The 27666-nt window shown below is 38.8% G+C and overlaps 2 protein-coding genes across 2 annotated transcripts; both read right to left on the reverse strand.

Moving 5' to 3' along the window:
* Nucleotides 1–1509: 1509 nt before the first annotated feature.
* Nucleotides 1510–2579, reverse strand: LOC122910697 (olfactory receptor 7A17-like). The gene is made up of 2 exons (XM_044255314.1): nucleotides 1671–2579; nucleotides 1510–1533 (listed from the first exon to the last, which is right to left on the reverse strand). The coding sequence occupies exons 1-2, from the start codon at nucleotides 2577–2579 to the stop codon at nucleotides 1510–1512; spliced, it is 933 nt and encodes a 310-aa protein (XP_044111249.1).
* A 23823-nt stretch (nucleotides 2580–26402) lies between these two features.
* LOC122910698 (olfactory receptor-like protein OLF4) lies at nucleotides 26403–27356 on the reverse strand. The gene has a single exon (XM_044255315.1). The coding sequence runs from the start codon at nucleotides 27354–27356 to the stop codon at nucleotides 26403–26405; it is 954 nt and encodes a 317-aa protein (XP_044111250.1).
* Between the last annotated feature and the right edge of the window lie 310 nt (nucleotides 27357–27666).

A 27666-nucleotide genomic window follows, 5' to 3' on the forward strand; every position in this document is an offset into this window, starting at 1 on the left:
GTAAGTGAAACCATATGACAATTTATTCTCTCTGCTTGACTTATGTCACTCAGCATAATTTCCTCCGGTCCTGTCCATGTTGACACAAAAGTTGGGTATTCACCCTTTTTGATAGCTGTGTAATATTCCATTTTATATATGAACCATATCTTTTTTATCCATTCATCTGTTGAAGGACATCTTGTCTCTTTCCACACTGTGGCGATTGTGGCCATTACTGCTATAAATATTGGGGTACATATGACCCTTCTTTTCAACTACATCTGTATCTTTGGGGTAAATACCCAGTAGAGCAATTATAGGCCTATAGGGTAGCTCTATTTTTTATTTTTTTGAGGAATCTCCACACTGTTTTTCAAAGTGGCTGCACTAACTTGCATTTCTACAAACAGTGTAAGAGGGCTCCCCTTTCTCCACATCCTCTCCAACACTTGTTGTTTCTTGTCTTGTTAATTTTGGCCATTCTAACTGGTGTAAGTTGGCATCTTAATTTCATTTTGATTTGAATTTCCCTGATGGCTAATGATGATGAAGCAATCATTTCAAAGAAAAAAAAAAAGGTGACTAAACGTATCATCAGGTGTGAGACACAATTACCAGAGAAGAACTCTGACTGCTCCAGCCATGCAGTACATCTTCAAAAAACCCTAGGTAATGTCTATACGGACACATGAGTGACCCTGCTTTTCCTCTTGAGCAGCTAATTCTAATCATATAAAATTCTCCAATAATGAGTGAACCCATAAACCTCTAGCCACTCTGGTCATGGACCCCAATAAAGGCAGATCCCTCATGACAGTGCTATATCTCCCTCTCAATGCGTCTCTTCACCTCTGAGACCTCGTCCAATGATCTCTGGGATTCCATGTGTCCTTCAGAATTTATAAGGGATAAATCTGGTTTTGTTAGAGTTGTCTTTGGGTGATGCTGAGCCATGTTTTGAAATGAAAATGAGAACCCAGGAGCAGGTGCAGCCACAGCAGAAGCTCTGGTCAGGGAAGCATCTGTGGGAATGTCCACAAGCACATGGGTGCAAGAGAGTACCTGGGCTTTCCTAGTCTGTACACTCCTATCAGGAGCCTGAGACTTAAAGGGAGCAATGTTAGAGTCCACATTATCAGGAAGAGACATGAAGTTGTGATGGAAAAGATCTCAAAGTCAAGGGGAAAACTGTAATTTTGTATTTTCATCAACAATAAAGTTATGTGAAGGGCTTAGTGGCCAAGTATATTTTATTCCATATGAAGAATACAACTCATGATTATTCTGGGGAAATTTGGGGAAAATTTATATTACATGGTTTAAGTCATTTGAAATGAGATTAGTTTTAAGAATAGAACTTGTGCCATTTAAGATATAGACAAAGGGGAATACAAAGTGATTTCCTTAACCACATGTAGAAGAAACAGATTCTACTCCCACAGCCTGTTCAAGGAATAGAAGTTCTTGGCTCTGAGGCCTTGAACCCTACAATCATGGATGCTTCTTCAGCCCCAGAACAGTTGGCCCTCACATTGCTGGAACCCCAATGATAGTTGTGTGTTTTTTAAATTTAATTTCAAGTTATTTAACATACAGTATCTTATGTGTTTCAGGGGTAGAATTTGTGGTTCATTAGTTGCATATAACACCCAGGGCTCATTGCATCAAGTGCTTTCCTTAGTGCCCATTCTTTTCAGAGCCCTTGTTATATCTTTGTTCCTAAGGCTGTAGATGAAGGGGTTCAGCATGGGTGTGACCACCGTGTACATCACTGAGGCTACTGCACTTGAGTGGGAGCTCTGGGTGGCAGCAGAGCTAAGGTACACTCCTAGGCTCGTACAAAAAAATAAGGAGACAACTGAGAGGTGAGATGCACAGGTGGAAAATGCTTTATACTTCCCCTGGGCTGATGAGATCCCAAGTATGGAGGAAACAATCTTAGAGTAAGAGTAAAGGATCCCAGCAAGGGGAACGCCAACCAGCAGGACAGCTGCAAAATACATCACCATGTTATTAATGAAGGTGTCAGAACAAGCAAGTTGGATCATCTGATTAAGTTCACAGAAAAAGTGGGGGATTTTCACCTCTGTACAGAAGGACAGCTGCAACACCATTGATATTTGTAAGAAGGAATGCAAGACACTTATGATCCAGGACCCCAGAACAAGCAGTCCACAGAGCCGGGGGTTCATGATCACTGTGTAGTGCAGGGGGTGACAGATGGCTACAAAGCGGTCATAGGCCATCACAGCAAGGAGGTAGATGTCCAACACTGAAAAGATTATTAAGAAGTACATCTGAGTAACACAGCCTGCATAGGTTATGACTTTGCTCTGAGTCTGGATGTTCCACAGCATCTTGGGAACAGTTGTAGAGGTGAAACAGATGTCCACAAAGGACAAGTTGACCAGGAAGAAGTACATGGGTGTGTAGAGTTTGGGATCTATGCTGACAGCGAGGATGATGACCAGGTTTCCAAACACAGTGATCAGGTACATGGAGATGAAAAGCCCAAATATGAGGGGTTGCAGTTCTTGGTCCTCTGATAATCCCAGAAGAAGAAACTCTGGAATTTTTGTATCATTTCCTTGTTCCATGTGGTGGAGGTGACTTTTGAGAAAGAAGGAAACAACATGACAGACTTTTACACAAACTGTATTACTCACATATTTGAGTTATACAAATAATAACACAAAATAACATAATAATAACATAAAAATGTTACTTTTTATACTTGGCAGTCCAGGAATTTATTTTAATATTTTTTGCATGGATATGGCCCCCTTTAAGGTAACCCCTGTGTCATGTCTGATATAGTTGTTTCTCAATCAGTTTCTTCCCTAAGAACTCATAAATTTTATAGGGTTACTAGGAAATTCTTAAAGTATTTTAGGAATATAAATTGACTGATGACCGTGTTTCAGGCATTACCTAAGCAATGTGCATAGGGGCTAAAGAACAAAAGTCCCTACAGTGATGTAGAAAGAATGTATAAGCATATAAGAGACTTACATAACTTTGCAGATGATGAGAGGTGCTAGAAAGAAAAGGAAAACAGGGATAAAGCAGACAGACAATTGGACATTGTATTTTTTGTGAGTATTTAGGCTAACACTGCAAATAAGGTGACTCTGGAACATAGAACTCAATTAAGAGAAAGACTGATGCAGGGTTATGTGTGGAAGTGTGTGCCCAGCAGAGGGAATGGCCAGTACAAAGGCCCCAAAGAAGGTACTTGCTTCCAATGCTCATATCAATGAAGCCAAGCTAGTGCTGCAAGGGGAATGAACTGGAGGGAGACTGAGAACAGACGGCATCAGACATGCTAAGGGAGGAAGTGGCCTCTCTGCTACCTCTGAAACCTCTAGTCACAGGGACTTCTTTGTCCACACTGCCTCTCACGTTGTATTCATCATGTTGCAAAGGCATCCCCTAACTGAAACATATCCCCTTCTTAGTGATCTCTCTTGATCGAGTTATGGGCCATGTGTTGTGTCACCTTGGGATTTATGAGTCCTGGGGCCCTGTTGTGGGGACTGCTCACACTCGGTAAGTCACACACATGCAGGGCACCATGGCTCTTGGATTGTGTTATTCCCCTTTTTCAGTCCCCACCAATGGATCCAACCCAAGAAGGACAGGTCATTAATCTTTCCCCTGCAGAGTCCAGAAATGCCAATTCTTAAGTCTTCCATGGAGAAATAAACTGGAGGTTCCGTATTGGGATAGCCATTTTCTGCTGTGATTTACACAAACATAAAAAAAATCTAGTGAATAAACAGAAGACAGAGAGTGAGATGAGGGGATGAAATGAATGAGGGAGAAGAATGATTTAATAAGCTCAGGTGGTCCCTGAGAGACTCTGAGGAAGAAAAAGCCCCCTTGATTCTGGAAGCTTCCTACCACCTGATTATATCTCCCAATGTCCAGCACTAACAAGTGAACAGAACAAACTTGTTCAAAAGACACTTAGTGATGTATTTATAATGTATTCACACAAAACCATATTGATAAAATATAAATGTATGTAGATATTAACATATCTATATCTATCTATCTATCAATTCCTATTATATATCCAAGACAAATGAGCAAATGGATAAACCAAAACTTGACAAAAGGAAGTATTCACAACACAATAAAAAGTGGTCGTTTTTGTATCAAGCATAGAAGACTTATTTTTTCTGTCCCTCCTGTACCATTATTTGACTGATTCATTTCTATGTGGTATGACAGAGGATGAGATTTCCCCTTTCTCCATTCTTCTATGTGATATCTTTGCATTGATATTCTTGGGCTTTGGGTATTAATCTCTTTTTGACAAACCCAATGGGAACACTCTAATCCTCATTCTGGATTTCATACCACATGCGAAAGGTGTCCTCAGACTATGCTCTGTAATCCGGCCCACACTATTACAGTCTATCCCTTTTACTGAATAACTTGCTTCATATGATGATGCCATACGATTACACACATTTATTTCATTGTACTCTGTCCTTGCTGTAATGAAACATCCAAAAGAGAAGGGATTTTAGCTTCTTGGTTCATTTTCTTTTTTCCACCAAGTTATCTTGGTGAAATATATGTTTAAAATAAAAAGATGTAAGGATATGAAAAGTTAAAATGAAAAGAATGAAGGGATCACAAAATCATGTTGGAATGAATAGTTTTAAAACAACTGCTATAAATGGGAAACAACATGTGTTGGAGAGGATGTGGAGAAAGGGGAACCCTCCTACACTCTTGGTGGGAATGCAAGTTGGTGCAGCCACTTTGGAGAACAGTGTGGAGATTCCTCAAGAAATTAAAAATAGAGCTTCCCTACGACCCTGCAATTGCACTCCTGGGTATTTACCCCAAAGATACAGATGTCGTGAAAAGAAGGGCCATCTGTACCCCAATGTTTATAGCAGCAATGGCCACAGTCGCCAAACTATGGAAAGAACCAAGATGCCCTTCAACGGATGAATGGATAAGGAAGATGTGGTCCATATACACTATGGAGTATTATGCCTCCATCAGAAAGGATGAATACCCAACTTTTGTAGCAATATGGACGGGACTGGAAGAGATTATGCTGAGTGAAATAAGTCAAGCCGAGAGAGTCAATTATCATATGGTTTCACTTATTTGTGGAGCATAACAAATAGCATGGAGGACAAGGGGTGTTAGAGAGGAGTAGGGAATTTGGGTAAATTGGAAGGGGAGGTGAACCATGAGAGAGTATGGACTCTGAAAAACAATCTGAGGGGTTTGAAGTGGCAGGGGGGTGGGAGGTTGGGGTACCAGGTGGTGGGTATTATAGAGGGCACGGCTTGCATGGAGCACTGGGTGTGGTGAAAAAATAATGAATACTGTTTTTCTGAAAATAAATAAATAAATAATAATTAAAAAAAAAACAACTGCTATAAGCCAAATTCTATGAAAAATCAAAACGAACTGAAATAGATAAATTGTAAATTCCAGGGTGATTTGTTCTTTACTAGGCAGGAAGAGTCACAAAGAACAGAATCCAGGATTTTCAGGCAAAAAACAAAACAAAACAAAACAAAACCAAGGCAAAAGCAAGCTACCCCTGGGTGAACTGTCTCTGTGCTTCCATTTCACCTACTATGATATGGCATGGATCAGCCATGAGAAAGCTCCCACACTATAACAAGGAAATATGCTACAACATGGATGAACCTGGAAAACATAAAGCTAAGTAAAATAAACCAGACACAAAAGGTCACATATTGTGAGATCTCATTTCTATGAGATGTCCAGAACAGGTAAAACTATAGAGACAGAAAGAAGATTAGAGGCTATAGGAGACGGGGGAGTGACTGCTTGAGTACAGTCTCCTTTTGGGGTGATGAACATGCCCTGGAACTAGAAAGAGGTGATTATTGCACAACATTGTGACTATACTAAATGCTACTGAATTGTATACTTTAAAATGTTAATGGAGGGGTGTCTGGGTGGCTCAGTGGGTTAAGGCCTCTGCCTTCGGCTCAGGTCATGATCCCTGGGACTTGGGATCGAGCCCTGCATCAGGCTCTCTGCTCTGCAGGGAGCCTTCTTCCTCCTCTCTCTCTCTGCCTACTTATGATCTCTGTCTGTCAAATAAATAAATCAAATCTTTGAATAAATAAAAAAAAAGAAATAGATAAATAAATAAATAAATAACAAAAATTAGTGATGGCAACAAATAGCAATAATTAATGATTAATAATTAAATTGGGCAAGGCCTAGACATAAAATAATACAAAATTTAATGTTCCTAGAGTGTTCTGGCCCAAGTCAGATGCTCAGTTTTTATTTGTTAAATCAGTCAAAAATTAGATCTCAATGTATAAAGATATTTACCCTATGGCAAGGTTGTATTTCCGTTTTGCTGGAAAAGGTTGAATTCCTAAATAAAAGCTTGCATAGAGGGACATCTACCTTGAGGAATATGAAATTGACCCCCTCCATCAGACATTTCACCAAATTTGGGGAGTTTATAAACCCAGTGTAAGTGTAACCATACAATATGGTAGCATATCAGGAAAACTATATATGAAATTTACAGGTGGGAAGCATCACTTAAATAAAGTAAGAAACCCAAAAGCAAGAAGATAAGCAAATTTAAATAAGATTTAAAATGTTTTGGTGAGTTAGAATGGCAAAAATTGACAGGGCAAGAAGCAATAAATGTTGGAGAGGATGTGGAGAAAGGGGAACCATCTTACACTGTTGGTGAGAAAGCAAGGTGGTGCATCCAGTTTGAAAATCTGTATGAAGTTTCCTCAAAAAATTAAAAGTAGAGCTATCCTATGACCCAGTAATTGCACTATTGTGTATTTACCCCAAAGATACAGATGTAGTGAAAAGAAAGACCATATGCAACCTTATGTTCATAGTAGCAATTTACACAATAGCCAAACTGTAGAAAGAGCCAAGATGCCCTTCAACAGATGAATGAATAAAGAAGATGTGGTCCATATACACAATGGAATATTACTCAGTCATCCAAAAGGATGAATACCTAACTTTTATATCAACATGGATGGGCTGGAGGAGATTTTGCTAAGTGAAATAAGTCAAGCAGAGTAAGTCAATTGTCATATTATATTTGTGGAATATAAGGGATAGCATGGAGGACATTAGGAGAGGGAAGGGAAAAATGAAGGGGGAGAAATCAGAGTGGAAGGTGAACCACAGGAGACTATGGACTCTGGGAAACAAATGAGGGTTTTAGAAGGGAGGGCTGTGGGGAACTGGATAAGCCTGGTAATGGCTATTAAGGAGGGCATGGATTGTGTGGAGTACTGGGTGTTGTATGCAAACAATGTATCATGAAACACTACATCAAAAACTAATGATGTACTGTATAGTGACTAATATAACATAAAAAATAAAATACAACAGCAACAACAATAAAAATGTTTTGGTGAAAGTATGTTCCAAAAGTCAACTCAGAAGAAATGATCTGAGGAAATCATCTGAAATCCTAGTAACTGCAAAAAAAGGAAAAAAAAAGGTGAAGGAGAGTAATATATGGGGGTGCATAATAAAGGCCAATCAGAATGGTCATCAAATATATAATGTGTGCTGATACTGAGGGATAGATTAAGAAAACAACAAGAAATATCTCTATCACCAGCAACCTGGATGGAAAAAAAAAAAACACTTACAGAGCTGTTACATTGCTTGTGGTTGGAAATTTTAAACTGGTAGCCAAGGATTTACTCTGAATTTCATGGCAGAAAAGCATTAGAAGATTGAAGGCAGACCCTGAAGGCAGCTATGATCCAATACTAATATTATTTACCTCTGGGTTTCTCTGTCTCGGTGTCATGGACATTCTGGTCAGAGCCTGCCCTGGGGTGAGGGATGTTCTGTGCATTCTAGGGTGTTTAGAGTATTTTTGACCTTCATGCACACCTCTCCAGTATGACAGGCAAAGCTGGCTCCAGACAGTGATCAATGATTCCCCAGGGGACAAAATCACAGCTGATTAGAACCACACATTGAGTGTAACAATCTCAACATACTTATTCTAGCATTGCTATAATAGCAGTTTATTAGTAAAAAATATGAAAGACCTTAAAAGTGTGAGTGGGAGTCACTTTGTGAAATTGATATTAGTACTAATAATACATTAATTACTTAAGCAAGCAAACAAATAAACACAGTGATCATTTGATCTGGACTAAGTTGAATTGGCTCTCAGGTGATGATGGGCCAATTTTCCTGTCTTCCATTCTCTCTGCCCCTGTTACCCATGGTCCACAGGAATGCTGGACTCACCTGGCTGGGGTATCAGACAGGAAGGTGTCTTTGGGGAAGTCTGAATTCCTCCCTGGATGTCAGATGACAGGGACCAAGTCTCTGTCCTCAGCTGAGACAGCAGGAAGGAGTGAAACAAAAGGCCCCCAGCCAGAATAAGGACTCAGAACAAACAGACAAAATGCATGGCCCTTTCTATCCAAGACTGCACAGGCTGATGGACTGGAGATGAGGACGTGTTTACAGCTCTCTGTATCTGCTCATTAGGCACATTTCACCCTTGTGATTCCAAACTCTAAGCAAATGATTCCCATGTGGAAAATTCCTATGGGCAGAAAAGGATGCTTTCCTAATGAATCTTAGTTCCCAAAAGATTAGGTTAGATATCAGGTGAATACAGTTCTTTTTGTTTGTTTGTTTTTTGTTTTACTGATTTTCCATGACCTTGCCCCCCTTCCGGATGTGTGAATGTTCTAGCACCTTATCTCGTCTCTGACTTACAGTTTTCTTCAAGTCTGGAACCTGCCTAGACTAGGTCTCTTTATCTTCAAATCATTGTCTTGTGGTGAGGACCCAGCCCTGCAACTCCTGACAGGGTCTATTTTTCTTTTCAATAAAGCAGAGAAGTGGATTCTTCTGATAATGAACCTTGACCACTATACAGATTGGCTTTCAGACACATTTGCTGTTATAATTGGGAATCTTTACTTTATACAAGTTAAGAGCTGTGGTTTAGGATCTTCTTATAAAATGGTTGTTTATTATAACAGATGTATTTAGATCTTATGAACTTCACATCTCATAGGGATTCTTTGATTTAATTTTTATAATCATCTTATCTCTGCAGAAGTACACTTAAGAACTCCAATATACATTGTAGAAATAGTGCTTGGTTCTGCTTAGTGATCTGTGTAATTTAATATCAAAGTATGCTGTAGGTCTTGAGTGTCATTCTCTCAGGATCCTTCTAATTCTCAAGCTCTGGGGCAGTGGTTCTCAACCAGAAATGGATTTTTCCCAGGTTACTACTGATGATATCTGAAAAGATGTTGCTGAACACCTACAATATGAAGGAAAGAATCCCCAATATATTATCCTGCCACAAATGTCAACCGTTAATGGTGAGAAATCCATCTATACCTGCATCATTGTGCCTCTGAATCCACACAGATCCCACTACAGATGTAGAATCTGATGACAGGTCCAGGGAGGCCCAGTGATTATGCACGTCAAGCAAGACACTGGGAGGTGTTGGTGTTCAGGCCTTGTTGTGTGGACCACTCTTTGATTAGCAAGGCTGTGATCCTGCATTAGAGATGGTGTAGGGAGTTTTAAGTCTTTTAACCAAATATTGTCATTGAATGGAATTTGAAGAAATAGTGTATTCACCAATTCTTGAAGCTATATAAATTCTGTGTTTCTTGCTTTTATAAGTGACCAAAATAAGAAACTTATGAAAAAGATTTTGTAGTAGTAAGCTGAAGAAGACTTTCAAATATGGGTCCTCTCTCCTTTTAATACCTAGTTTTGTTATGTGTTATTTTTTATAGAAAATAATTGTTATGATAACAGATTGTACAGGGTTGCTAATCAGCTTCCATTAAGATAAAAAGATCAGAAATAATTGTACAGGTGGGGCTAAGGTAATCAAAATGGTCCTCCAAATGTTGAGGGAGATGAAAGAGGCGGTGTCAGAGAGACTTTGAAAATGGTGCCCTGCTGGCTATGAAGGTTGAGGAAGAGCCAGGAGTGCAGGAAAGCAGGTGGTCAGCAAGAGAGACTGGCATTGGAAAGGAAACAGATTCTCCCTTGAGCCTTGAGAAGAAGCTCAAACCTGCCGACATCTTGCTATTAGCCTGATGAGACTCCTTCCAAGCTTCTGCCTCCAGAATTGCAAGAGCAAGTGTGTGTTTTCAGCAACTGGTGTGGGGGATGTTTTACAACAGCAGGAGGAACCTCATATGAACATAGTCATAAAATTATTAGAGGAAAATGAATTTAAGCCTTTGAATTCATTCATCAGTCTCTCTTGGGTAAGGGCAATTTCTTCCTCTTTATTTAAAAGATTTTATTTATTTATTTGACAGACAGAGAGCACAAGTAGGCAGAGAGGCAGTCAGATAGAGAGAGGAGAAATCAGACTGCCCACAGAGCAGAGAGCTGATGTGGGGCTCGATCCCAGGTCCCTGGGATCATGACCTGAGCTGAAGGCAGAGGCTTTAACCCACTGAGACACCCAGGCACCCCCGTTAAGGGCAATTTCTATTTAGAGAGCCCACATTAAGTATAATACAGTCTAGTTTCATCTACATGGTTGCAAATACCATATGATTTCACTAATATGTGGAATTTATGAAAAATAACAGATGAACATAGAGGAAGGGAAAGAAAAATAAAATGAGGTAAAAACAGGGAGGCAAAACATAAGAGACTCTTGATTATGGGGAAAAAACTGAGGGGTGATGGAGGGATGTAGGTGGGGAATGGGGTAACTGGGTGATAGTTATTATGGAAGGCACTTGTTGTGATGAGCAGTGGGTGGTGTGTGTAAGTGATAAATCACTAAATTCTACCCCTGACACTAATATTACACTATTTTTGAACTAACTTGAATTTAAGTAAACTCTTGAAAGAAAAATTAATAAAATGAAAGCAAGCATGTCTTAATTAAGTAGAAAATAAATTAAATAATTCTTTCAAAGAAACTGATCCTAGTTTTGTTGATCACTTCTACTGTTATTTTAGTTTCTATTTCATTTATTTCTGCTCTGATCTTTATTATTTCTCTTCTCCTGCTAGACTTAGGCTTTATTTGCTGTTCTTTCTCAGCTCCTTTAGGTGTAGAGTTAGGTTGTATTTTTGAGAACTTTCTTGTTTCTTGATAAAGGCTTGGATTAAGAGAAAAACTATTGATCTATCTATAGTAATCAAGGATCCAAATAAAAGATAATAAAATTTAAAAAAACCACAAAGGTTTGAATTGCTACATACTTTTGTCTCTGGACTGCCTTTGCTGCATCCCAAAGATTTCACTTGTTTCCATTAATTTTTTAAATTATTTAATTTCCTGGTTGACCCATTCCTTCCTTAGTAAGATGCTCTCTAGCCTCCATGTATTTAAGTTCTTTCCAACTTTCCTCCTGTCATTGAGTCCTAATTTCAGAGCATTGTGGTCTGAAAATATGCAGTGAGTGATCCCAATCTTTTGGTACTGACTGAGACCAGTATCAAAATGGTCTCATTTGCAGCCCAGGATGTGATCTATTCTGGAGAATGTTCCATGTGCACTAGAGAAAAGTGTGTATTCTGTTGCTTTGGGATGGAATGTCCTGAATATACCTGTGAGGCCCATCTGGTCCAGCGTGTGCTTTAAAACCTTTATTTACTTGTTGATCTTTGCTTAGATGATCTGTCCATTTCAGCGAAGGGGGGTATAAAATTCTCCAACTATTATTGTATTACTGTCAATGTGTTTATTTGATTTTTTAAATTTATTTTTTATTTATTTTCAGCATAACAGTATTCATTATTTTTGCACCACACCCAGTGCTCCATGCAATCCATGCCCTCTATAATACCCACCACCTCGTGTCCCAACCTCCCACCCACCCGCCCCTTCAAACCCCTCAGATTGTTTTTCAGAGTCCATAGTCTCTCATGATTCACCTCCCCTTACTTTTGTTATTAATTGGTTTATATAGTTGGCTGCTCCCATGATGGGGCATAGATATTTAAAGTCGGTAGATCTTGTTAGATAGACCCTTTAAGTATGATATAGCGTCCTTCCTCATCTACTATTATAGTCTTTGCCTTAAAATTCAATTTTTCTGAAATAAGGATTGCCACACCACCTTTCTTTGGATGTTCATTAGCATGGGAAATTATTTTCTACCCCCTCACTTTATTTTTATTTATCTTTTTGACACATAACTTACTATTTTTTAAATTTTTATTTATTTTTAAAATTTCTTTTCAGTGTAGCAGCATTCATTGTTTATATACCAGTGTTCCATGCAATACATGCCCTCCATAATACCTACCACCAGTCTCACCCAACCTCCTACACCTCTCCCCTCTAAATCCCTCAGTTTGTTTCTCAGAGTCCACAGTCTCTCATGGTTCATCTCCCCCTCTGATTTGCCCCAACTCACTTCTCCTCCCCATCTCCCTCACTTTAAATCTGGAGGTATCTTTGGGTCTAAAATGAGTTTCCTGTAGACAGCATATTGATGGGTCTTGTTCTTTTATCCACTCTTATACCTTGTGTCTTTTGATTGGGGCATTTAGTCCATTTACATTAAAGATAAATATTGAAAGATATGAATTTAGTGCCATTGTATTGCCTGTATGTTACTATGTATTTTCTCTATTCCTTTCTTGTCTGTTACTTTTAGGCTCTCTCTTTGCTTAAAGGATCCCTTTCAATATTTCCTGTAGGGGTGGTTTGGTGTTTGCAAATTCTTTTAGTTTTTGTTTGTCCTGGAAGCTTTTTATTTCTCCTTCTATTTTCAATGACAGTCTAGCTGGATACAGTATTTTTTGATGCATATTTTTCTCATTTAGGGCTTTGAATATATGCCAGTCTTTTCTGGCTTGCCAGGTCCCTGTGTATAAGTCTGCTACCAGTCTAATATTTCTACCATTTTACATTACAGACCTCTTGTCCTGAGCTACTTTCAGGATTTTCTCTTTGTCTCTGAGACTTGTAAGTTTTACTGTTAGAAGAAGGGGTGACCTATTTTTATTGATTTTGAGGAGGTTCTCTGTGTCTCCTGGGTTTTGATGCTTGTTTCATTCCACAAATAAGGGAAATTCTCTGCTATAATTTGCTCAAATATACCTTCTGCCCCATCTGTCTTTCTTCTTCTTCTGGGATCCCAATTATTCTAATATTGTTTTGTCTTATGATATCACTTATCTCTCTAATTCTCCCCTCATAATTCAGTAGTCGTTTATCTCTCTTTTTCTCAGCTTCTTTATTCTCCATCATTCGGTTTTCTATATCACTAGTTCTCTCTTCTTCCTCACTTATCCTAGCAGTAAGAGCCTCCATTTCTTATTGCACCTCATTAATAGCCTTTTTTATTTCAACTTGGTTAGATTTTAGTTGTCTTATTTCTCCAGAAAGGGACTTTATTTCTTTAGAAAAGGTTTCTTCAGTATCTTCTATGCTTTTTTCGAGCCCAGCTAGTATATTCATAACTGTCATTCTGAGCTCTAGTTCTGACATCTTACTTATGACTGTATTGATTTGGTTCCTGGCAGTTGGCACTGCCTCTTGTTATTATTATTATTATTATTATTATTATTATTTTGAGGTGAGTTTTTCCACCTTGTCATTTTGTCCAGAGAAGAATAGATAAATGAAAGAACAAAACACTAAAAGGGTAACAACGTCCCCATAAAAATATTCACTAAACAAATCAGAAGAGACCTGAAACTGGGGGGAGAAGAAAGGAAAAGAAAAATATGATTAGGCTGGTGAATAGAACAGAGCCACACCCTTGATTTTGGATGTATTTTCTTTTTTTTAATTTATTTTTTATTTATTTTCTGCATAACAGTATTCATTGTTTTTTGTTTTTTTCCCCAATTTATTTATTTTCAGAAAAACAGTATTCATTATTTTTTCACCACACCCAGTGCTCCATGCAAGCCGTGCCCTCTATAATACCCACCACCTGGTACCCCAACCTCCCACCCCCCCCGCCACTTCAAACCCCTCAGACTGTTTTTCAGAGTCCATAGTCTCTCATGGTTCACCTCCCCTTCCAATTTACCCAAATTCCCTAGTATTCATTGTTTTTGTACCACACCCAGGGCTCCATGCAATCCGTGCCCTCTCTAATACCCACCACCTGGTTCACCCAACCTCCCATCCCCCCAACACTTAAAACCCCTCTCAGATTGTTTTTCAGAGTCCATAGTCTCTCACGGTTCACCTTCCCTTCCAATTTCCCCCAACTCCCTTCTCCTAACTCCCCATGTCCACCATGCTAATTGTTATGCTCCACAAATAAGTGAAACCATATGATAATTGACTCTCTCTGCTTGACTGATTTCACTCAGCATAATCTCCTCCAGTCCCATCCATGTTGCTACAAAAGTTGGGTATTCATCCTTTCTGATGGAGGCATAATACTCCATAGTGTATATGGACCATATTTTCCTTATCCATTCGTCCGTTGAAGGGCATCTTGGTTCTTCCCACAGTTTGGCGACTGTGGCCATTGCTGCTATAAACATTGGGGTACAGATGGCCCTTCTTTTCACTCCATCTGTATCTTTGGGGTAAATACCCAGGAGTGCAATTGCAGGGTCATAGGGAAGTTCTATTTTTAATTTCTTGAGGAATCTCCACACTGTTCTCCAAAGAGGCTGCACCAACTTGCATTCCCACCAACAGTGGAAGAGGGTTCCCTTTTCTCCACTTCCCCTCCAACACATGTTGTTTCCTGTACTGCTAATTTTGGCCATTCTAACTGGTGTAAGGTGATATCTCAATGTGGTTTTTCTTTGAATCTCCCTGATGGCTAGTGATGATGAGCATTTTTTCATGTGTCTGATAGCCATTTGTATGTCTTCATTGGAGAAGTGTCTGTTCATATTTTCTGCCCATTTTTATATGATTATCTATTTTCTGTGTGTTGAATTTCAGGAGTTCATTATAGATCCTGTATATCAACCTTTTGTCTGTACTGCCATTTGAAAATATCTTCTCCCATTCCGTGCATTGCCTCTTTGTTTTTTTGACTGTTTCCTTTGCTGTGCAGAAGCTTTTGATTTTGATGAATTCCCAGAAGTTTATTTTGGATTTTGTTTCCTTTGCCTTTGAAAACATATCTTGAAAGAAGTTGCTGTGGCTGATATCGAAGAGATTACTGCCTATTTTTTCCTCTAGGATTCTGATGGATTCCTGTCTCATGTTGAGCTCTTTTATCCATTTTGAGTTTATCTTTGTGTATGGTGTAAGAGAAAGGTCGAGTTTCATTCTTCTACATATAGCTGTCTAGTTTTCCCAGCACCATTTATTGAAGAGACTGTCTTTTTTCCACTGTATATTTTTTCCTGTTTTGTTGAAGATTATTTGACCATAGAGTTGAGGGTCCATATATGGGCTCTGTACTCTGTTCCACTGGTCTATGTGTCTGTTTTTATGCCAGTCCCATGCTGTCTTGGTGATCACAGCTTTGTAACAAAGCTTGACATCAGGTAACATGATGTCCCCAGTTTTATTTTTGTTTTTCAACATTTCCTTAGCAATTCGGGGTCTCTTCTGATTCCATACAAATTTTAGAATTATTTGCTCCAGCTATTAGAATACTGGTGGAATTTTTATTTGAACGGCATTAAAAGTATAGATTGTTCTAGGCAGTATAGACATTTTAACAATGTTTGTTCTTTCGATCCAAGAGCATGGAATGGTCTTCCATCTTTTTGTGTCTTCTTCAATTTCTTTCATGAGTGTTCTGTCGTTCCTCAAGTACAGATCTTTTATCTCTTTGGTTAGGTTTATTCCCAGGTATCTTATGGTTCTTGGTGCTATAGTAAATGGAATTGATTCTCTAATTTACCTTTCTGTATTTTCATTGTTAGTGCATAAGAAAGCCACTGATTTCTGTACATTGACTTTGTATCCTGCCACATTACTGAATTGCTATATGAGCTCTAGTAGTGTATTTTCATTTGTTACAAGAAACTGCATCCCAAAATGTTAAAGAAAGAAAAGATAATATATAAAACATATATATTTGATATACATTTATATACACACATATATATGTACATATATAATTTTTATTTCATATATATGGGTAAATATAATGAAGAGATGAAATATGACTGTAAAGATAAAAATTCAAAAGAGATTAAAAAAAGATTTAAAAAAAGGAATTGATAAGAAGTGGTTGAAAAAAGAAAAAGAATGTGATCCGGCTGAGACTAGAACAAAGCCATATGCCAGATTTAGGGTATATTCTCGTCTTTTAGAAGAAACTGTATCCCAAAATTTTAAAGAAGGAAAAACTTACGTTTATACAAAAAAATGTTAAATACAATGAAGGGATATAATTTGACTATAAAATGAAAATTTAGAAAGATTTTTAAAAAGATATTGATAAGAAATTAGTTAAAATAAGTTAAAATAGGAAAGGGGAAACATTCAAAAAGACAGTAAAAGAAAAAAAACACTGAAAATTAAAAATAATAACTTTGAAAGGCTAAAGGATTACGGGGAAAAAAGCCATGAATTCTTTGTGCTGTATTCCCCTAGCACTGGTGTTTCGCAGTTCTCATTGACCCGTAAACTTGCTCTTGGCTGGATGTTCTTGCTGATCTGGGGGATGGACTGTTGCAGTGATTCTCAAATGTCTTTGTCCAAGGTGGAAATGTGCCACCCTTGCCAGGAGCCAGGCTAAGCAATCTGCTTGGGTCTGCTCTTGGTAGCTTTTGTTTCCTGAAACCTTTCCATATAGCTTTAGAGGATGCACCCAATCTCTGGCCCCTGTTGAGCTGAGAACTCAGGACTCCCGTTATTCAGTGCCCCCTCAGAGAAAAGAAGTCAATCAAGCCTATCTCCCTAGTCTCTGGCCACACTCTGAGCTCACCCAACTCATGACCGAGCATTTCTATCTCTGGCATATGGCCCCATTTGGAGTCTCCAAACCCTGCAGATTCCTGCAAAATGCTTTCACACCACTCCTCCTGGTGGAGGAAGGGGGGGTCTCCCCAGATCTGCCACTTGTGGGGTCCCTCCTTGAAGAGTAGTGGCTCAGCTGTGCCTCAGATAGTGGTTTTAGGTAATCCTGAGCTGAGAGCCTCTTCCTTGGCTGTCTCTGAAGCTGTCCTCCCCACTCCAATAGAGCTTTGTTGCACTCAGGCACTCCTGGTCTTTTTGCGACTCCATAGGTCCTGAGACCGCACTGTCACAGTGAGAGTTCCAACCTCCTCCCCCGCCGTTAACCTCTGGAGTGATGCCCCTCAGTGGAGCAGATTCTGAAAGTTCTGATTTTGTGCTTCACTGCTCTATTGCTTGCTGGGAGTGACCCCTCCCTTCGCAGTCTATCTTCTTATATATCCGCTCAGATTCACTTCTCTGCACACCTGACCTTTCAGAAAGTTTTCACTTTTCTGTTCATAGAATTGCTGCTATTCTTCTCTACCATCTCCTGTTGAGTTTGTAGGTGTTTAGAATGGTTTGATAACTATCTAGCTGAATTTCTGGGACCAGACAGAATTCAGGTCTCCTACTCCTCTACCATCTTGCTCCACCCCCTCATTATTGGTTTGTTAATATTCCCTATTTGTTCCTAATTTTTTCATAGTAGATTTGACATTTCTAGAAATTTATCAATTTCTTCTAGGTTTTCCAACTTGTTGGAGTGAAATTATTTATGCTTTGATTCTTTGTATTTCTGTTGTGTGAGTTGCAATGTATCATCTTTTGCTGTTAATTTTATTTATTTCCAGATTCTCCCTGACTCCTTTTCTTTGGCCTAATTAAAGTTTTGTCAATTATGTTTTACTTTCCAAAAATTACATCTTAGCTTTGTTAATCTTTTCTTTTTTTTTAACTCTAATAATACTTTTTTTTGCTTTTTTTAAAAATTTATTTTCAGCATAACAGTATTCATTGTTTTTGCACCACACCCAGTGCTCTGTGCAATCCGTGCCCTCTCCAATACCCACCACCTGGTTCCCCAACCTCCTACACCCCTTCAAAACCCTAAGGTTGTTAATCTTTTCTGTTGGCTTTTTGGTCTTACCATTTATGTTAGCTCTGATATTTATTTCTTTTCCTCTGCTGCTTGGGACTTAGTTTGTCCTTCTTTTTCTAGGTCTGTGAATCATAAAATGAGGTTATTTACTTAAGATATTTATTTATTTATTTTTAAATTCTTAAGGTATTTAATTTTTCTTAATGTAGGCATTTATTGCTATAAACTTCCCTCTTAGAGTTATTTTGTAGTATCCCATAGATACTGTGTTTCCATATTCATTTGATTCAAGATTTTTGGTTTCTTCTTTCACCCATCAGCTATTCATGGTTGGTGTGGTTTAATTCCCACATACTTGTTAATATCTCAGATATTTGTACTCTTATATTCATTGCAGCATTTTTTCACAATAGTCAAGACATGGAAACAGCCCAGTATCCATTGACAGTTGAATTAATAATGGTGGCATATCTATACAATGGAGTTCACTAATAAAAAAGAAGAGTATCCTTTTTTTTGCTAAAACATGGTTAGACCCCAAGGACACTATGCTAAGTGAAATATACAGAGAAAGAAATACTGCATGATCTCACTTATATGTGAAATACAAAAATCTGAACACGTATATAGAGAAAGTTGATGTTTGCCAGTGGCTGGGGTTTGGGAAAATGAGAAAATTCTGGTGAAAACCTACAAACCTTCAAGCATAAGGCAAGTTCTGGGACCTTAATGTACAACCTGGTCATTATGGACAAATATATTGTGTTGTATATTTGAATGTTGCTAACAGTGTATACACATCAAATGTTCTTACAAAAAAATGGTACCTATGTGAAGTGATGGATGTACTCACAAACCCATTGTGATGATCATTTAACAACATACATGTATATGAAATCATAAAGTTGTATGCTTAAGCTTTCACAGTTTTGTATGTCTGTTACTGTACAGAGCAAAATGGAATCTCTCATTTCAAGCCAGAGCCTGTGTCAGGTAGGGGCCCATGTCAAACAATGATGTAAGTGGTTAAGGTACTTCAGCTAAGTTATCCCTGGGACCAATATCAGCTCACACTGCAGAACTGATAATAAGAACCAGAGGAGGTCTTCAAGAACCTGAGAAGGATTAATCTCATAAAAAAGGGAAGGATTTTGGCAGTAAACTATTAAACTCTTCAGACCTGACCCCTCTATGTCTGAGCCTTATAAAGGGAACTTCTCCCAGAGGCTTTGCCCGATTGATCTCTGAACAGAACTCAGATCCTTCACTGCTTTTACACAAGAATCTGTAAGTGCCAAGAGGTGACCCAGACCAGATTGAGTCCATATCTCAAACGTGTAGCCACAGAATGACTTTGCATTTTAGTCTCTAACTTCCTACACCCTTCTGTTATCTTGTTTAGTGTGTGGTTTGTCATCTGTACTGCTTTGAGTGCTATTTAAGAAGCCAAGTTTAATCAAATGATGAATTGTCATTAAGTTTGGAATCCTGAAACTACCTTAATTATGATTTAACTTTACCTTATGATTGAATAAAACTGACAATGTGGAAAAACACACTTGTGTGTGCACCTTCATAGTGTGCTCAAGACAATTACATTTCAGTAAAATTGGAAAAATGAAGAAAAATATTTTCTTGTCTGTCTTCTATTTGCATTTCAAATGTAACCTCTTTCTAGTGGAAACCTCCCCATAAAAAAAAAGTAAAACACAGTACCAAGATGAAAACCATTATGAAGGGCGCCTGGGTGGCTCAGTGGGTTAGGCAGCTGCCTTCGGCTCAGGTCATGATCTCAGGGTCCTGGGATCGAGTCCCGCATCGGGCTCTCTGCTCAGCAGGGAGCCTGCTTCCCCCTCTCTCTCTGCCTACTTGTGATCTCTCTCTGTCAAATAAATAAATAAAATCTTAAAAAAAAAAAGAAAACCATTATGAATATTTCAATGGAAAGGTCAATCAATGGGAAAACAGTATTTATATAAGGACACCATGAAGATAGTATCAGTGATATAACAGCTTTTAGCTCCATCATTCAGTGAGTTACATACAAGGTCCCTGTCTGTCTGAGGCATCTGGAAAGAAACTCTTTTTTTAAAAGATTTTATTTATTTATTTGACAGAGAAAGATCACAAGTAGGCAGAGAGGCAGGCAGGAAGAGAGGGGGGGAAGCAGGCTCCCCGCTGAGCAGAGAGCCTGATGTGGGACTCGATCCCAGGACCCTGAGATCATGACCCGAGCTGAAGGCAGCGGCTTAACCCACTGAGCCACCCAGGTGCCCCTGGAAAGAAACTCTTTTATTGCTTTGATCTTTTCTTAGACTAGGAATGGTGATCTACAGGCAAGGGGTGGTAGGAAATAGTTACCTTTGAAATAAAGTCTGACCCTCTAGAGTAGAATCTCCATAATTGTCCAGTAGACACATGATTCAATATCACTGTGTTCTCTGAGATCATTCCACTGGTGAAGGTGAACATGGACATGAAAAATTTCAAATTAAAATTTACACCAGTGATAGACTGTTTGCAGAGTTGGCCCCACATCCCCGTCTTTCTCTGTAGCCATGTGTCATCAGGTGGTGGAGACCCTTCCTTCACCTTTTTTATCTGGGCTGGATTAGGATTTTTCATTTGCTGTGGCCAGCAGAATATGATATATATGGATATATATATATGCCAGGATCATGCAACTCATCAGGAATTCATGCTTTCTTTTGACTATAGAAACATGTTGACTTTAGCCCAATGACACTCATTTTCAATTTTGACTTCCAGAACTGGAAGAGTATAAATTTGTTTCTTTTAAACCCTCAATGTGGTAACTGGTGATAGTAGCAATAGGAGAGTGACAAAGGTATTTCTCTGATTAAATTCTCTTTGGAGAAACTGATTTTTTAAAGATTCTTTATTTACTCGGGCACCTGGGTTGCTCAGTGGGTTAAGCCTCTGCCTTCAGCTCGGGTCATGATTTCAGGTCTGGGATCAAGCCCCGCATTGGACTCTCTGCTCAGTGGGGAGCCTGCCTCCCCCTCTCTTTCTGCCTGCCTCTCTGCCTACTTGTGACCTCTGTCAAATAAATAAATAAAAGCTTTTTTTTAAAATAATATTTTATTTTTTATAAACTTATAATATATTTTTATCCCCAGGGGTACAGGTCTGTGAATCACCAGATTTACACACTTCACAGCACCCACCAAAGCACATACCCTCCCCAAAGTCCATAACCCCACCCCCTTCTCCCAACCCCCCTCCCCCCAGCAACCCTCAGTTTGTTTTGTGAGATTAAGAGTCACTTATGGTTTGTCTCCCTCCCTCCCAATCCCCCAAAAAAGATTATTTATTTACTTATTTTCCAGAGAGAGAGAGAGAGAGTGAGCAAGAGCGAGCAGGGGTGGGGGAGGGTGAGAATACGAGCAGGGAGAGTGACAGGCAATGGGAGAAGCAGGATACCTCCCCCCGTTTTTTAAAGACTTTATTTATTTATTTGACATAGAGAGAGAGAGAGATCACAAGTAGGCAGAGAGGCAGGCAGAGAGAGAGTAAGGAGGCTCCCGACTGAGCAGAGAGCCTGATACATGGCTTGATCCCTGGACCTCGGGGTTATGACAAGAGCCAAAGGCAGCGGCTTAACCCACTGCACCACCCAGGTACCCCCAGGGTCCCTTTTGAACAAGGAGCCTGATGTGGGACTTGATCCCAGAACCCCAGCATCATGACTCAAGCTGAAGGCAGATGATCAACTGACTGAACCACCCTGGTGTCACTTATTTGTGGAGCATAACAAATAGCATGGAGGACAAGGGGTGTTAGAGAGGAGAAGGGAGTTAGGGTAAATTGGAAGGGGAGGTGAACCAGGAGAGACTATGGACTCTGAAAAACAATCTGAGGGGTTGGAAGTGGCGGGAGGGTGGGAGGTTGGGGTACCAGGTGGTGGGTATTATAGAGGGCACATGGAACACTGGGTGTGGTGCAAAAATAATGAATACTGTTATGCTGAAAATAAAAAATAAATAAAAAAAATTAAACAGAAAAAAAGAAACCAGATTTAAGCCTCTTAATTCATTCACCTAGCTTCTTTGGGAAGGGCATTTGTGTTGAAACCCTACCATAAGTAGAAGAAAAAATATTCAGCCCTATTAGCTGGTACAAATAATTTCTCCTGGCATAAATGTCAATGTGGTTTTGTCTTGAGGCCTCTGGGCAATAAGACAGGAAAACCAATTCATTTTTAAAATTAAGACTACATGTTCTACTCTAAGTTTTTTTGTCTAAATTTCTACGTTCCTAGAATTTCTCGTACATGCAAATCTTTATTCTTTTCACTTCTTTACCCTTCAAGTTTCCCTCAAGCTTTCTTTCAACACAAATGATAGGTTGTAATGAGTTATAATTAGGGTTCCGAGCCTTGTGCATGTACATCCATGCATGTGATTTTGTTTCCTTGAAATAAAAATGTACATGAATATACATACACTTACATATACACAATTCTTATTCTTGAAAAATCTTTACATCCAACAATGTCCACTCATTTCATCTCTCCTCACAGCATCCCTTGAATTTAGGTTTATGATTCCTCATTGCCTTTAGAAGAAAATGAAGGGAGTGAAATAAGTCAAGCAGAGAGAGTCAATTATCATATGGTTTCACTCATTTGTGGAGCATAACCAATAGCATGGAGGACAAGGGGCGTTAGAGAGTAGTAGGGAATTTGGGTAAATTGGAAGGGGAGGTGAACCATGAGAGACTATGGACTCTGAAAAACAGTCTGAGGGGTTTGAAGTGGCGGGGGGGTGGGAGGTTGGGGTACCAGGTGGTGGGTATTATAGAGGGCACAGCTTGCATGGAGCACTGGGTGTGGTGAAAAAATAATGAATACTGTTTTTCTGAAAATAAATAAATTGGGAAAAAAATTTAAAAAAAAAAGAAGAAAATGAAGGCTGGAAGGATTATACCCTAAAAATTGCCTAACAAAGCAGTTAGATTTATTATGCACCTTTTGGAGTTCTCTGGAAGTGGAACAATGAAGTGCATCTCCTGATATTTCAATGACTCTTTCAATTCTTAGAGGTGTACATTTTAATATGTACAGTTTATTGCATGTAGTAATGTACAGTAAATAAATTGGAATTTAAAAATCCTAGTGAAGCATGACTCAAGGTCAGAAATGGTGCATGGTTAATTGTCACACTTATTGGGGTGGGGGAACTGCCTTCCAACTGTGAAAAAGCAAACTTTCAATGTGAATATTAAAATAGTGGATTAAATTAAGACAATTCAGTTTTGATAAACTCATTTTTTGAAACTAGAAGATTAGCCCACATATATAAGAGGAGTAAAATGACATAAATTGTTCAAGACAGAAGAACAGTACAGCCAAACACCTCATGGATGAACCTTAGAAACACAGTGTAGAGATTCCCAACTCACTTTAAACTCATGAGGAGCCCTGAAGATTTCCGAACAGCTCTCTAGACTACAATCCCATTCAATAATAAAGACTTTATGTTAAGCCATCTTATTTTAACATGCTTTGTATGCAGCAATAGCTAACTGATAATGATCAAGTCAGGAGGAACTAAGGGCATTTGTAACAATCTGATGCTTTTTACTCTAGGCATTTTTCTTTTCTTTTCTTTCTTTCTTTTTTATGCTTCATTTTTTTTTGTATTACCTTGTTTTATTTTTATTTAAATTTTAGGTCATTAACATAGAGTGCAGTATTGGTTTCTGGAGTGGAATTCAGTGATTCATGACTTACATACAATACCCAGTACTCATCCTCATCATCAGGGAGATACAAATCAAAACCATGATGAGATACCATCTTATACCTGTCAGAATGGCCAAAATTAACAACACAAGAAACAACAGGTTTTGGCAAGAATGCAGAGAAAGGGGAACCCTCCTGCACTGTTGGTGGGAATGCAAACTGGTGCAGCCACTGTGGAGTACAGTATGGAGGTTTCTCAAAATATTAAAAATAGAACTACCCTATGATCCAGAAGTTGCACCACTAGTTATTTACCTAAAGGTTACAAAAATACAGATTTGGAGGGATACATGCACCCCAATGTTACTAAGATTATTATCAACAGTAGCCAAACTATGGAGAGAGCCCAACATCCATCGTCTGAAGAATAGATAAGGAAGATGTGGTGTACATATACAATGGAATATTATTCACTGTTTCCTTTGAAAAATGTGTCTTCTTGAACAACAAATACAAATACTAAACCTACATTTTAAAATGTTCTTTGCCCTTCAGTGTTTTTATAAATATCCAAGTGGATACACAATTGTAAGTTTATCAATATATAGTGTATACACACCTTCCCATTTGTTTTATTAATAAGACATGTTTAGTGAGAAAGAAAAAAAATTGAAATAGCAGAGGTTACCGTGCCCTTCACTCCATTCAATAATTCAGTGAGCTCATACCCTGCACTGAAACATGAACCTCTCTGGTTTCTGCTGTGCAGAGATCTTGGCACAATAGAGCAGAGCAGGGCCCAGAACACTAGCTAACCACTGTATATGGTACTCAAATGGAGAAAAATAATCATCTGCTCCAACACTGCTGGAAGACTTGTTTGTGCTTGGCTTAATGAAAAACTATGTATCTAGGCATTTTTCTGAATACTTGAAGGTAGCCTTCATAACTACTCTTTTCTACAACATTATTTCATGTAACTGTATTAAAAAATTACTCCTTTGAGGCCTCATTGAGGTAACATGTAAAGGCTGAAAGGACATGTATGTATGTACACAACTTGTTACTCTGAATCACATACCTGGACGGGAATCTAAGCTTGCTGGTGAGTCATCCTGTGATTATAAGGGTCATATACAGTGGATAATACTACTATTTTCCATTTCCTGCCCCTTTAGAGGTTATGACAAAATTTTAAAGACTGAGGATATTTCATTTAGAGAAATGGAAAAAATCATATTTGTATGTGGCACTGGAAAATTTCAATCAGAATCCAGAAAATAATAAAACCCCCAAAATGCTACCAATCTTACATACTAATGAATATATTTTATAAATGGACCCTGATATTCTATAATTCAATGAGTGGATGAAATGCCTGAGAAAGAAATATTTTGCATAGCAATAAATGTATGATTTAATATTTTTGCTTCATCATCCTTAAAGTCAAGTGAGATTTTAAGGCCATATTGTGTTCATTATTTTTTTCCATATTTATTTTTCTGTGTAGTTCCACTTGGAGACATGGATTCTATTGTCTCTTTTGCCAGTGACTATGGTATGCATGGTGGACACAAGCTGTGTAACAACAGGATCCTAATGTGTAAAAAAATCCCCTTCATCAGCTAGAACCACCAGTATGTCAAAGTTTGCATTCTCAGGAAGAGCAGTTAGGGTAGTGACAAGAGGAGTTAGAGAGGAGAAGGGAGTTGAGTGAAATTGGAAGGGGAGGTGAACCATGAGAGACTATGGACTCTGAGAAACAATCTGAGGGTTTTGAAGGGGCAGGGGGTGGGAGGTTGGGGGAACCAGGTGGTGGGCACAGATTAAAGAGGGCACAGATTGCATGGAGCACTGGGTGTGGTGCAAAAATAGATAAGGAAGATGTGGTCCATATACACTATGGAGTATTATGCCTCCATCAGAAAGGATGAATACCCAACTTTTGTAGCAACATGGACACGGGACGGGAAGAGATTATGCTGAGTGAAATAAGTCAAGCAGAGAGAGTCAATTATCATATGGTTTCACTTATTTGTGGAGCATAACAAATAGCATGGAGGACAAGGGGCGTTAGAGAGGAGTAGGGAATTTGGGTAAATTGGAAGGGGAGGTGAACCATGAGAGACTATGGACTCTGAAAAACAGTCTGAGGGGTTTGAAGTGGCGGGGGGGTGGGAGGTTGGGGTACCAGGTGGTGGGTATTATAGAGGGCACGGCTTGCATGGAGCACTGGGTGTGGTGAAAAAATAATGAATACTGTTTTTCTGAAAATAAATAAATTGGAAAAAAACAAGAAAAAAATAATGAATACTGTTACACTGAAAATAAATAAAAAAAATAAAAAAAGGAAAGGAATAATGATCACAAAAGTGAAACACAGTAGTTTCAGATTTGTCTCTGTTATAAATTTATATAAATAGCTGTGACTCACTATATATATTTTATTTGAGAAGAAATTATTCTTAGCACATCCATGTAGTCCTTTGAAATAAGCAAGAATGTCCAAATATTTCATACCCAAGGTTAGGAACAACATTGAGAGTCTAGGCTAATAACAAAGAAAATCTCTTAGGTATCAGAGGTAACACAAAGCTTAATAAATTGAGTTACATATATTGTAGTAAAGGTCAAATTTAAAAAGTAGAAATTTCAAGGAAAGAATTAGAAGAGGTGTTCTCCATTTCCACAGTCTGACCAAAGAATCTCAACATTTGGGAAAGGCAATCATGGGCACTTCCTCAACCCAGGACAATTGGCCCTTTAACACCTGTTATCCCAGAGACTCTCATCAGAGCCTCCTTTATGTCTTTGTTCCTCAGGCTGTAGATAAAGGGATTCAGCATGGGTGTAACCACCGTGTACATCACTGAGGCTACTGCACTTGAGTGGGAGCTCTGAGTAGCAGCAGAGCTGAGGTACACTCCTAAGCTGGTACAATAAAATAAGGAGACAACTGAGAGGTGAGACACACAGGTGGAAAATGCTTTGTACTTGCCCTGAACTGATGAAATCCCACATATGGAGGAAACTATCTTAGAGTAAGAGTAAAGGATCCCAATGAAGGGGCCACCAGCCAGGAACATAGCTGCAAAATACATCACCATGTTATTAAGAAAGGTGTCAGAACAGGCAAGTTGGATCATCTGATTGAGTTCACAAAAGAAATGAGGAATTTCCAAGACTGTACAGAAGGACATCCTCAACACCATTAAGCTTTCTAACAAAGAATGTAGGACGCTTATGATCCAGGACCCCAGAATCAGAAGACCACAGCGCCGGGGGTTCATAATGACTGTGTAGTGCAAGGGATGACAGATGGCCACAAAACGGTCATAAGCCATCACAGTCAGGAGTAAGACATCCAATCCTGCAAAGAGTATAAAAAAATATATCTGGCTGAGGCAACTTTTGTAAGTGATCAATTTTCTCTGAGTCTGGATGTTCATCAGCATCTTGGGGACAGTGGTGGTCGTGAAACAGATGTCTACAAAGGAGAGTTTGGCAAGGAAGAGGTACATGGGAGTGTGGAGGTGGGAATCAGAGCTGACAGCCAGAATGATGATCAGGTTTCCAAACACAGTGATCAGGTACATGGAGAGGAAAAGCCCAAATATGAGGGGCTGCTGTTCTGGTCTCTCTGAAAATCCCAGAAGAAGAAATTGTGAAACTCCTGTAAGGTTCCCGGGCTCCATGGGTTGGGAGTAACTATCAAGATACAGAAAACAAATGACTAATTTCACACAAACAAGTGTTTTTTAACATAGCATAATTGCTACCACTTATATTTTATAACCAGGAAATAAACTTCAATGTATATGTGAGGTCTCATCCCATGAGGACATCACATTAAAAAATTCCATTTCCATCTTAGTCTGTTTCCCAAGCATAATATAAACTCTTTTTACTGATAACACTTTTCATTCCTTGAGAAATACATGTTGAGTATTTATCATGTCCCAGGCACTGTTTAGGTGATGAATATAGGGTGCTAATGAACAATAT

Source organism: Neovison vison, chromosome 6 (assembly GCF_020171115.1).
Source record: "Neovison vison isolate M4711 chromosome 6, ASM_NN_V1, whole genome shotgun sequence".
Lineage (NCBI taxonomy): Eukaryota > Metazoa > Chordata > Mammalia > Carnivora > Mustelidae > Neogale > Neogale vison.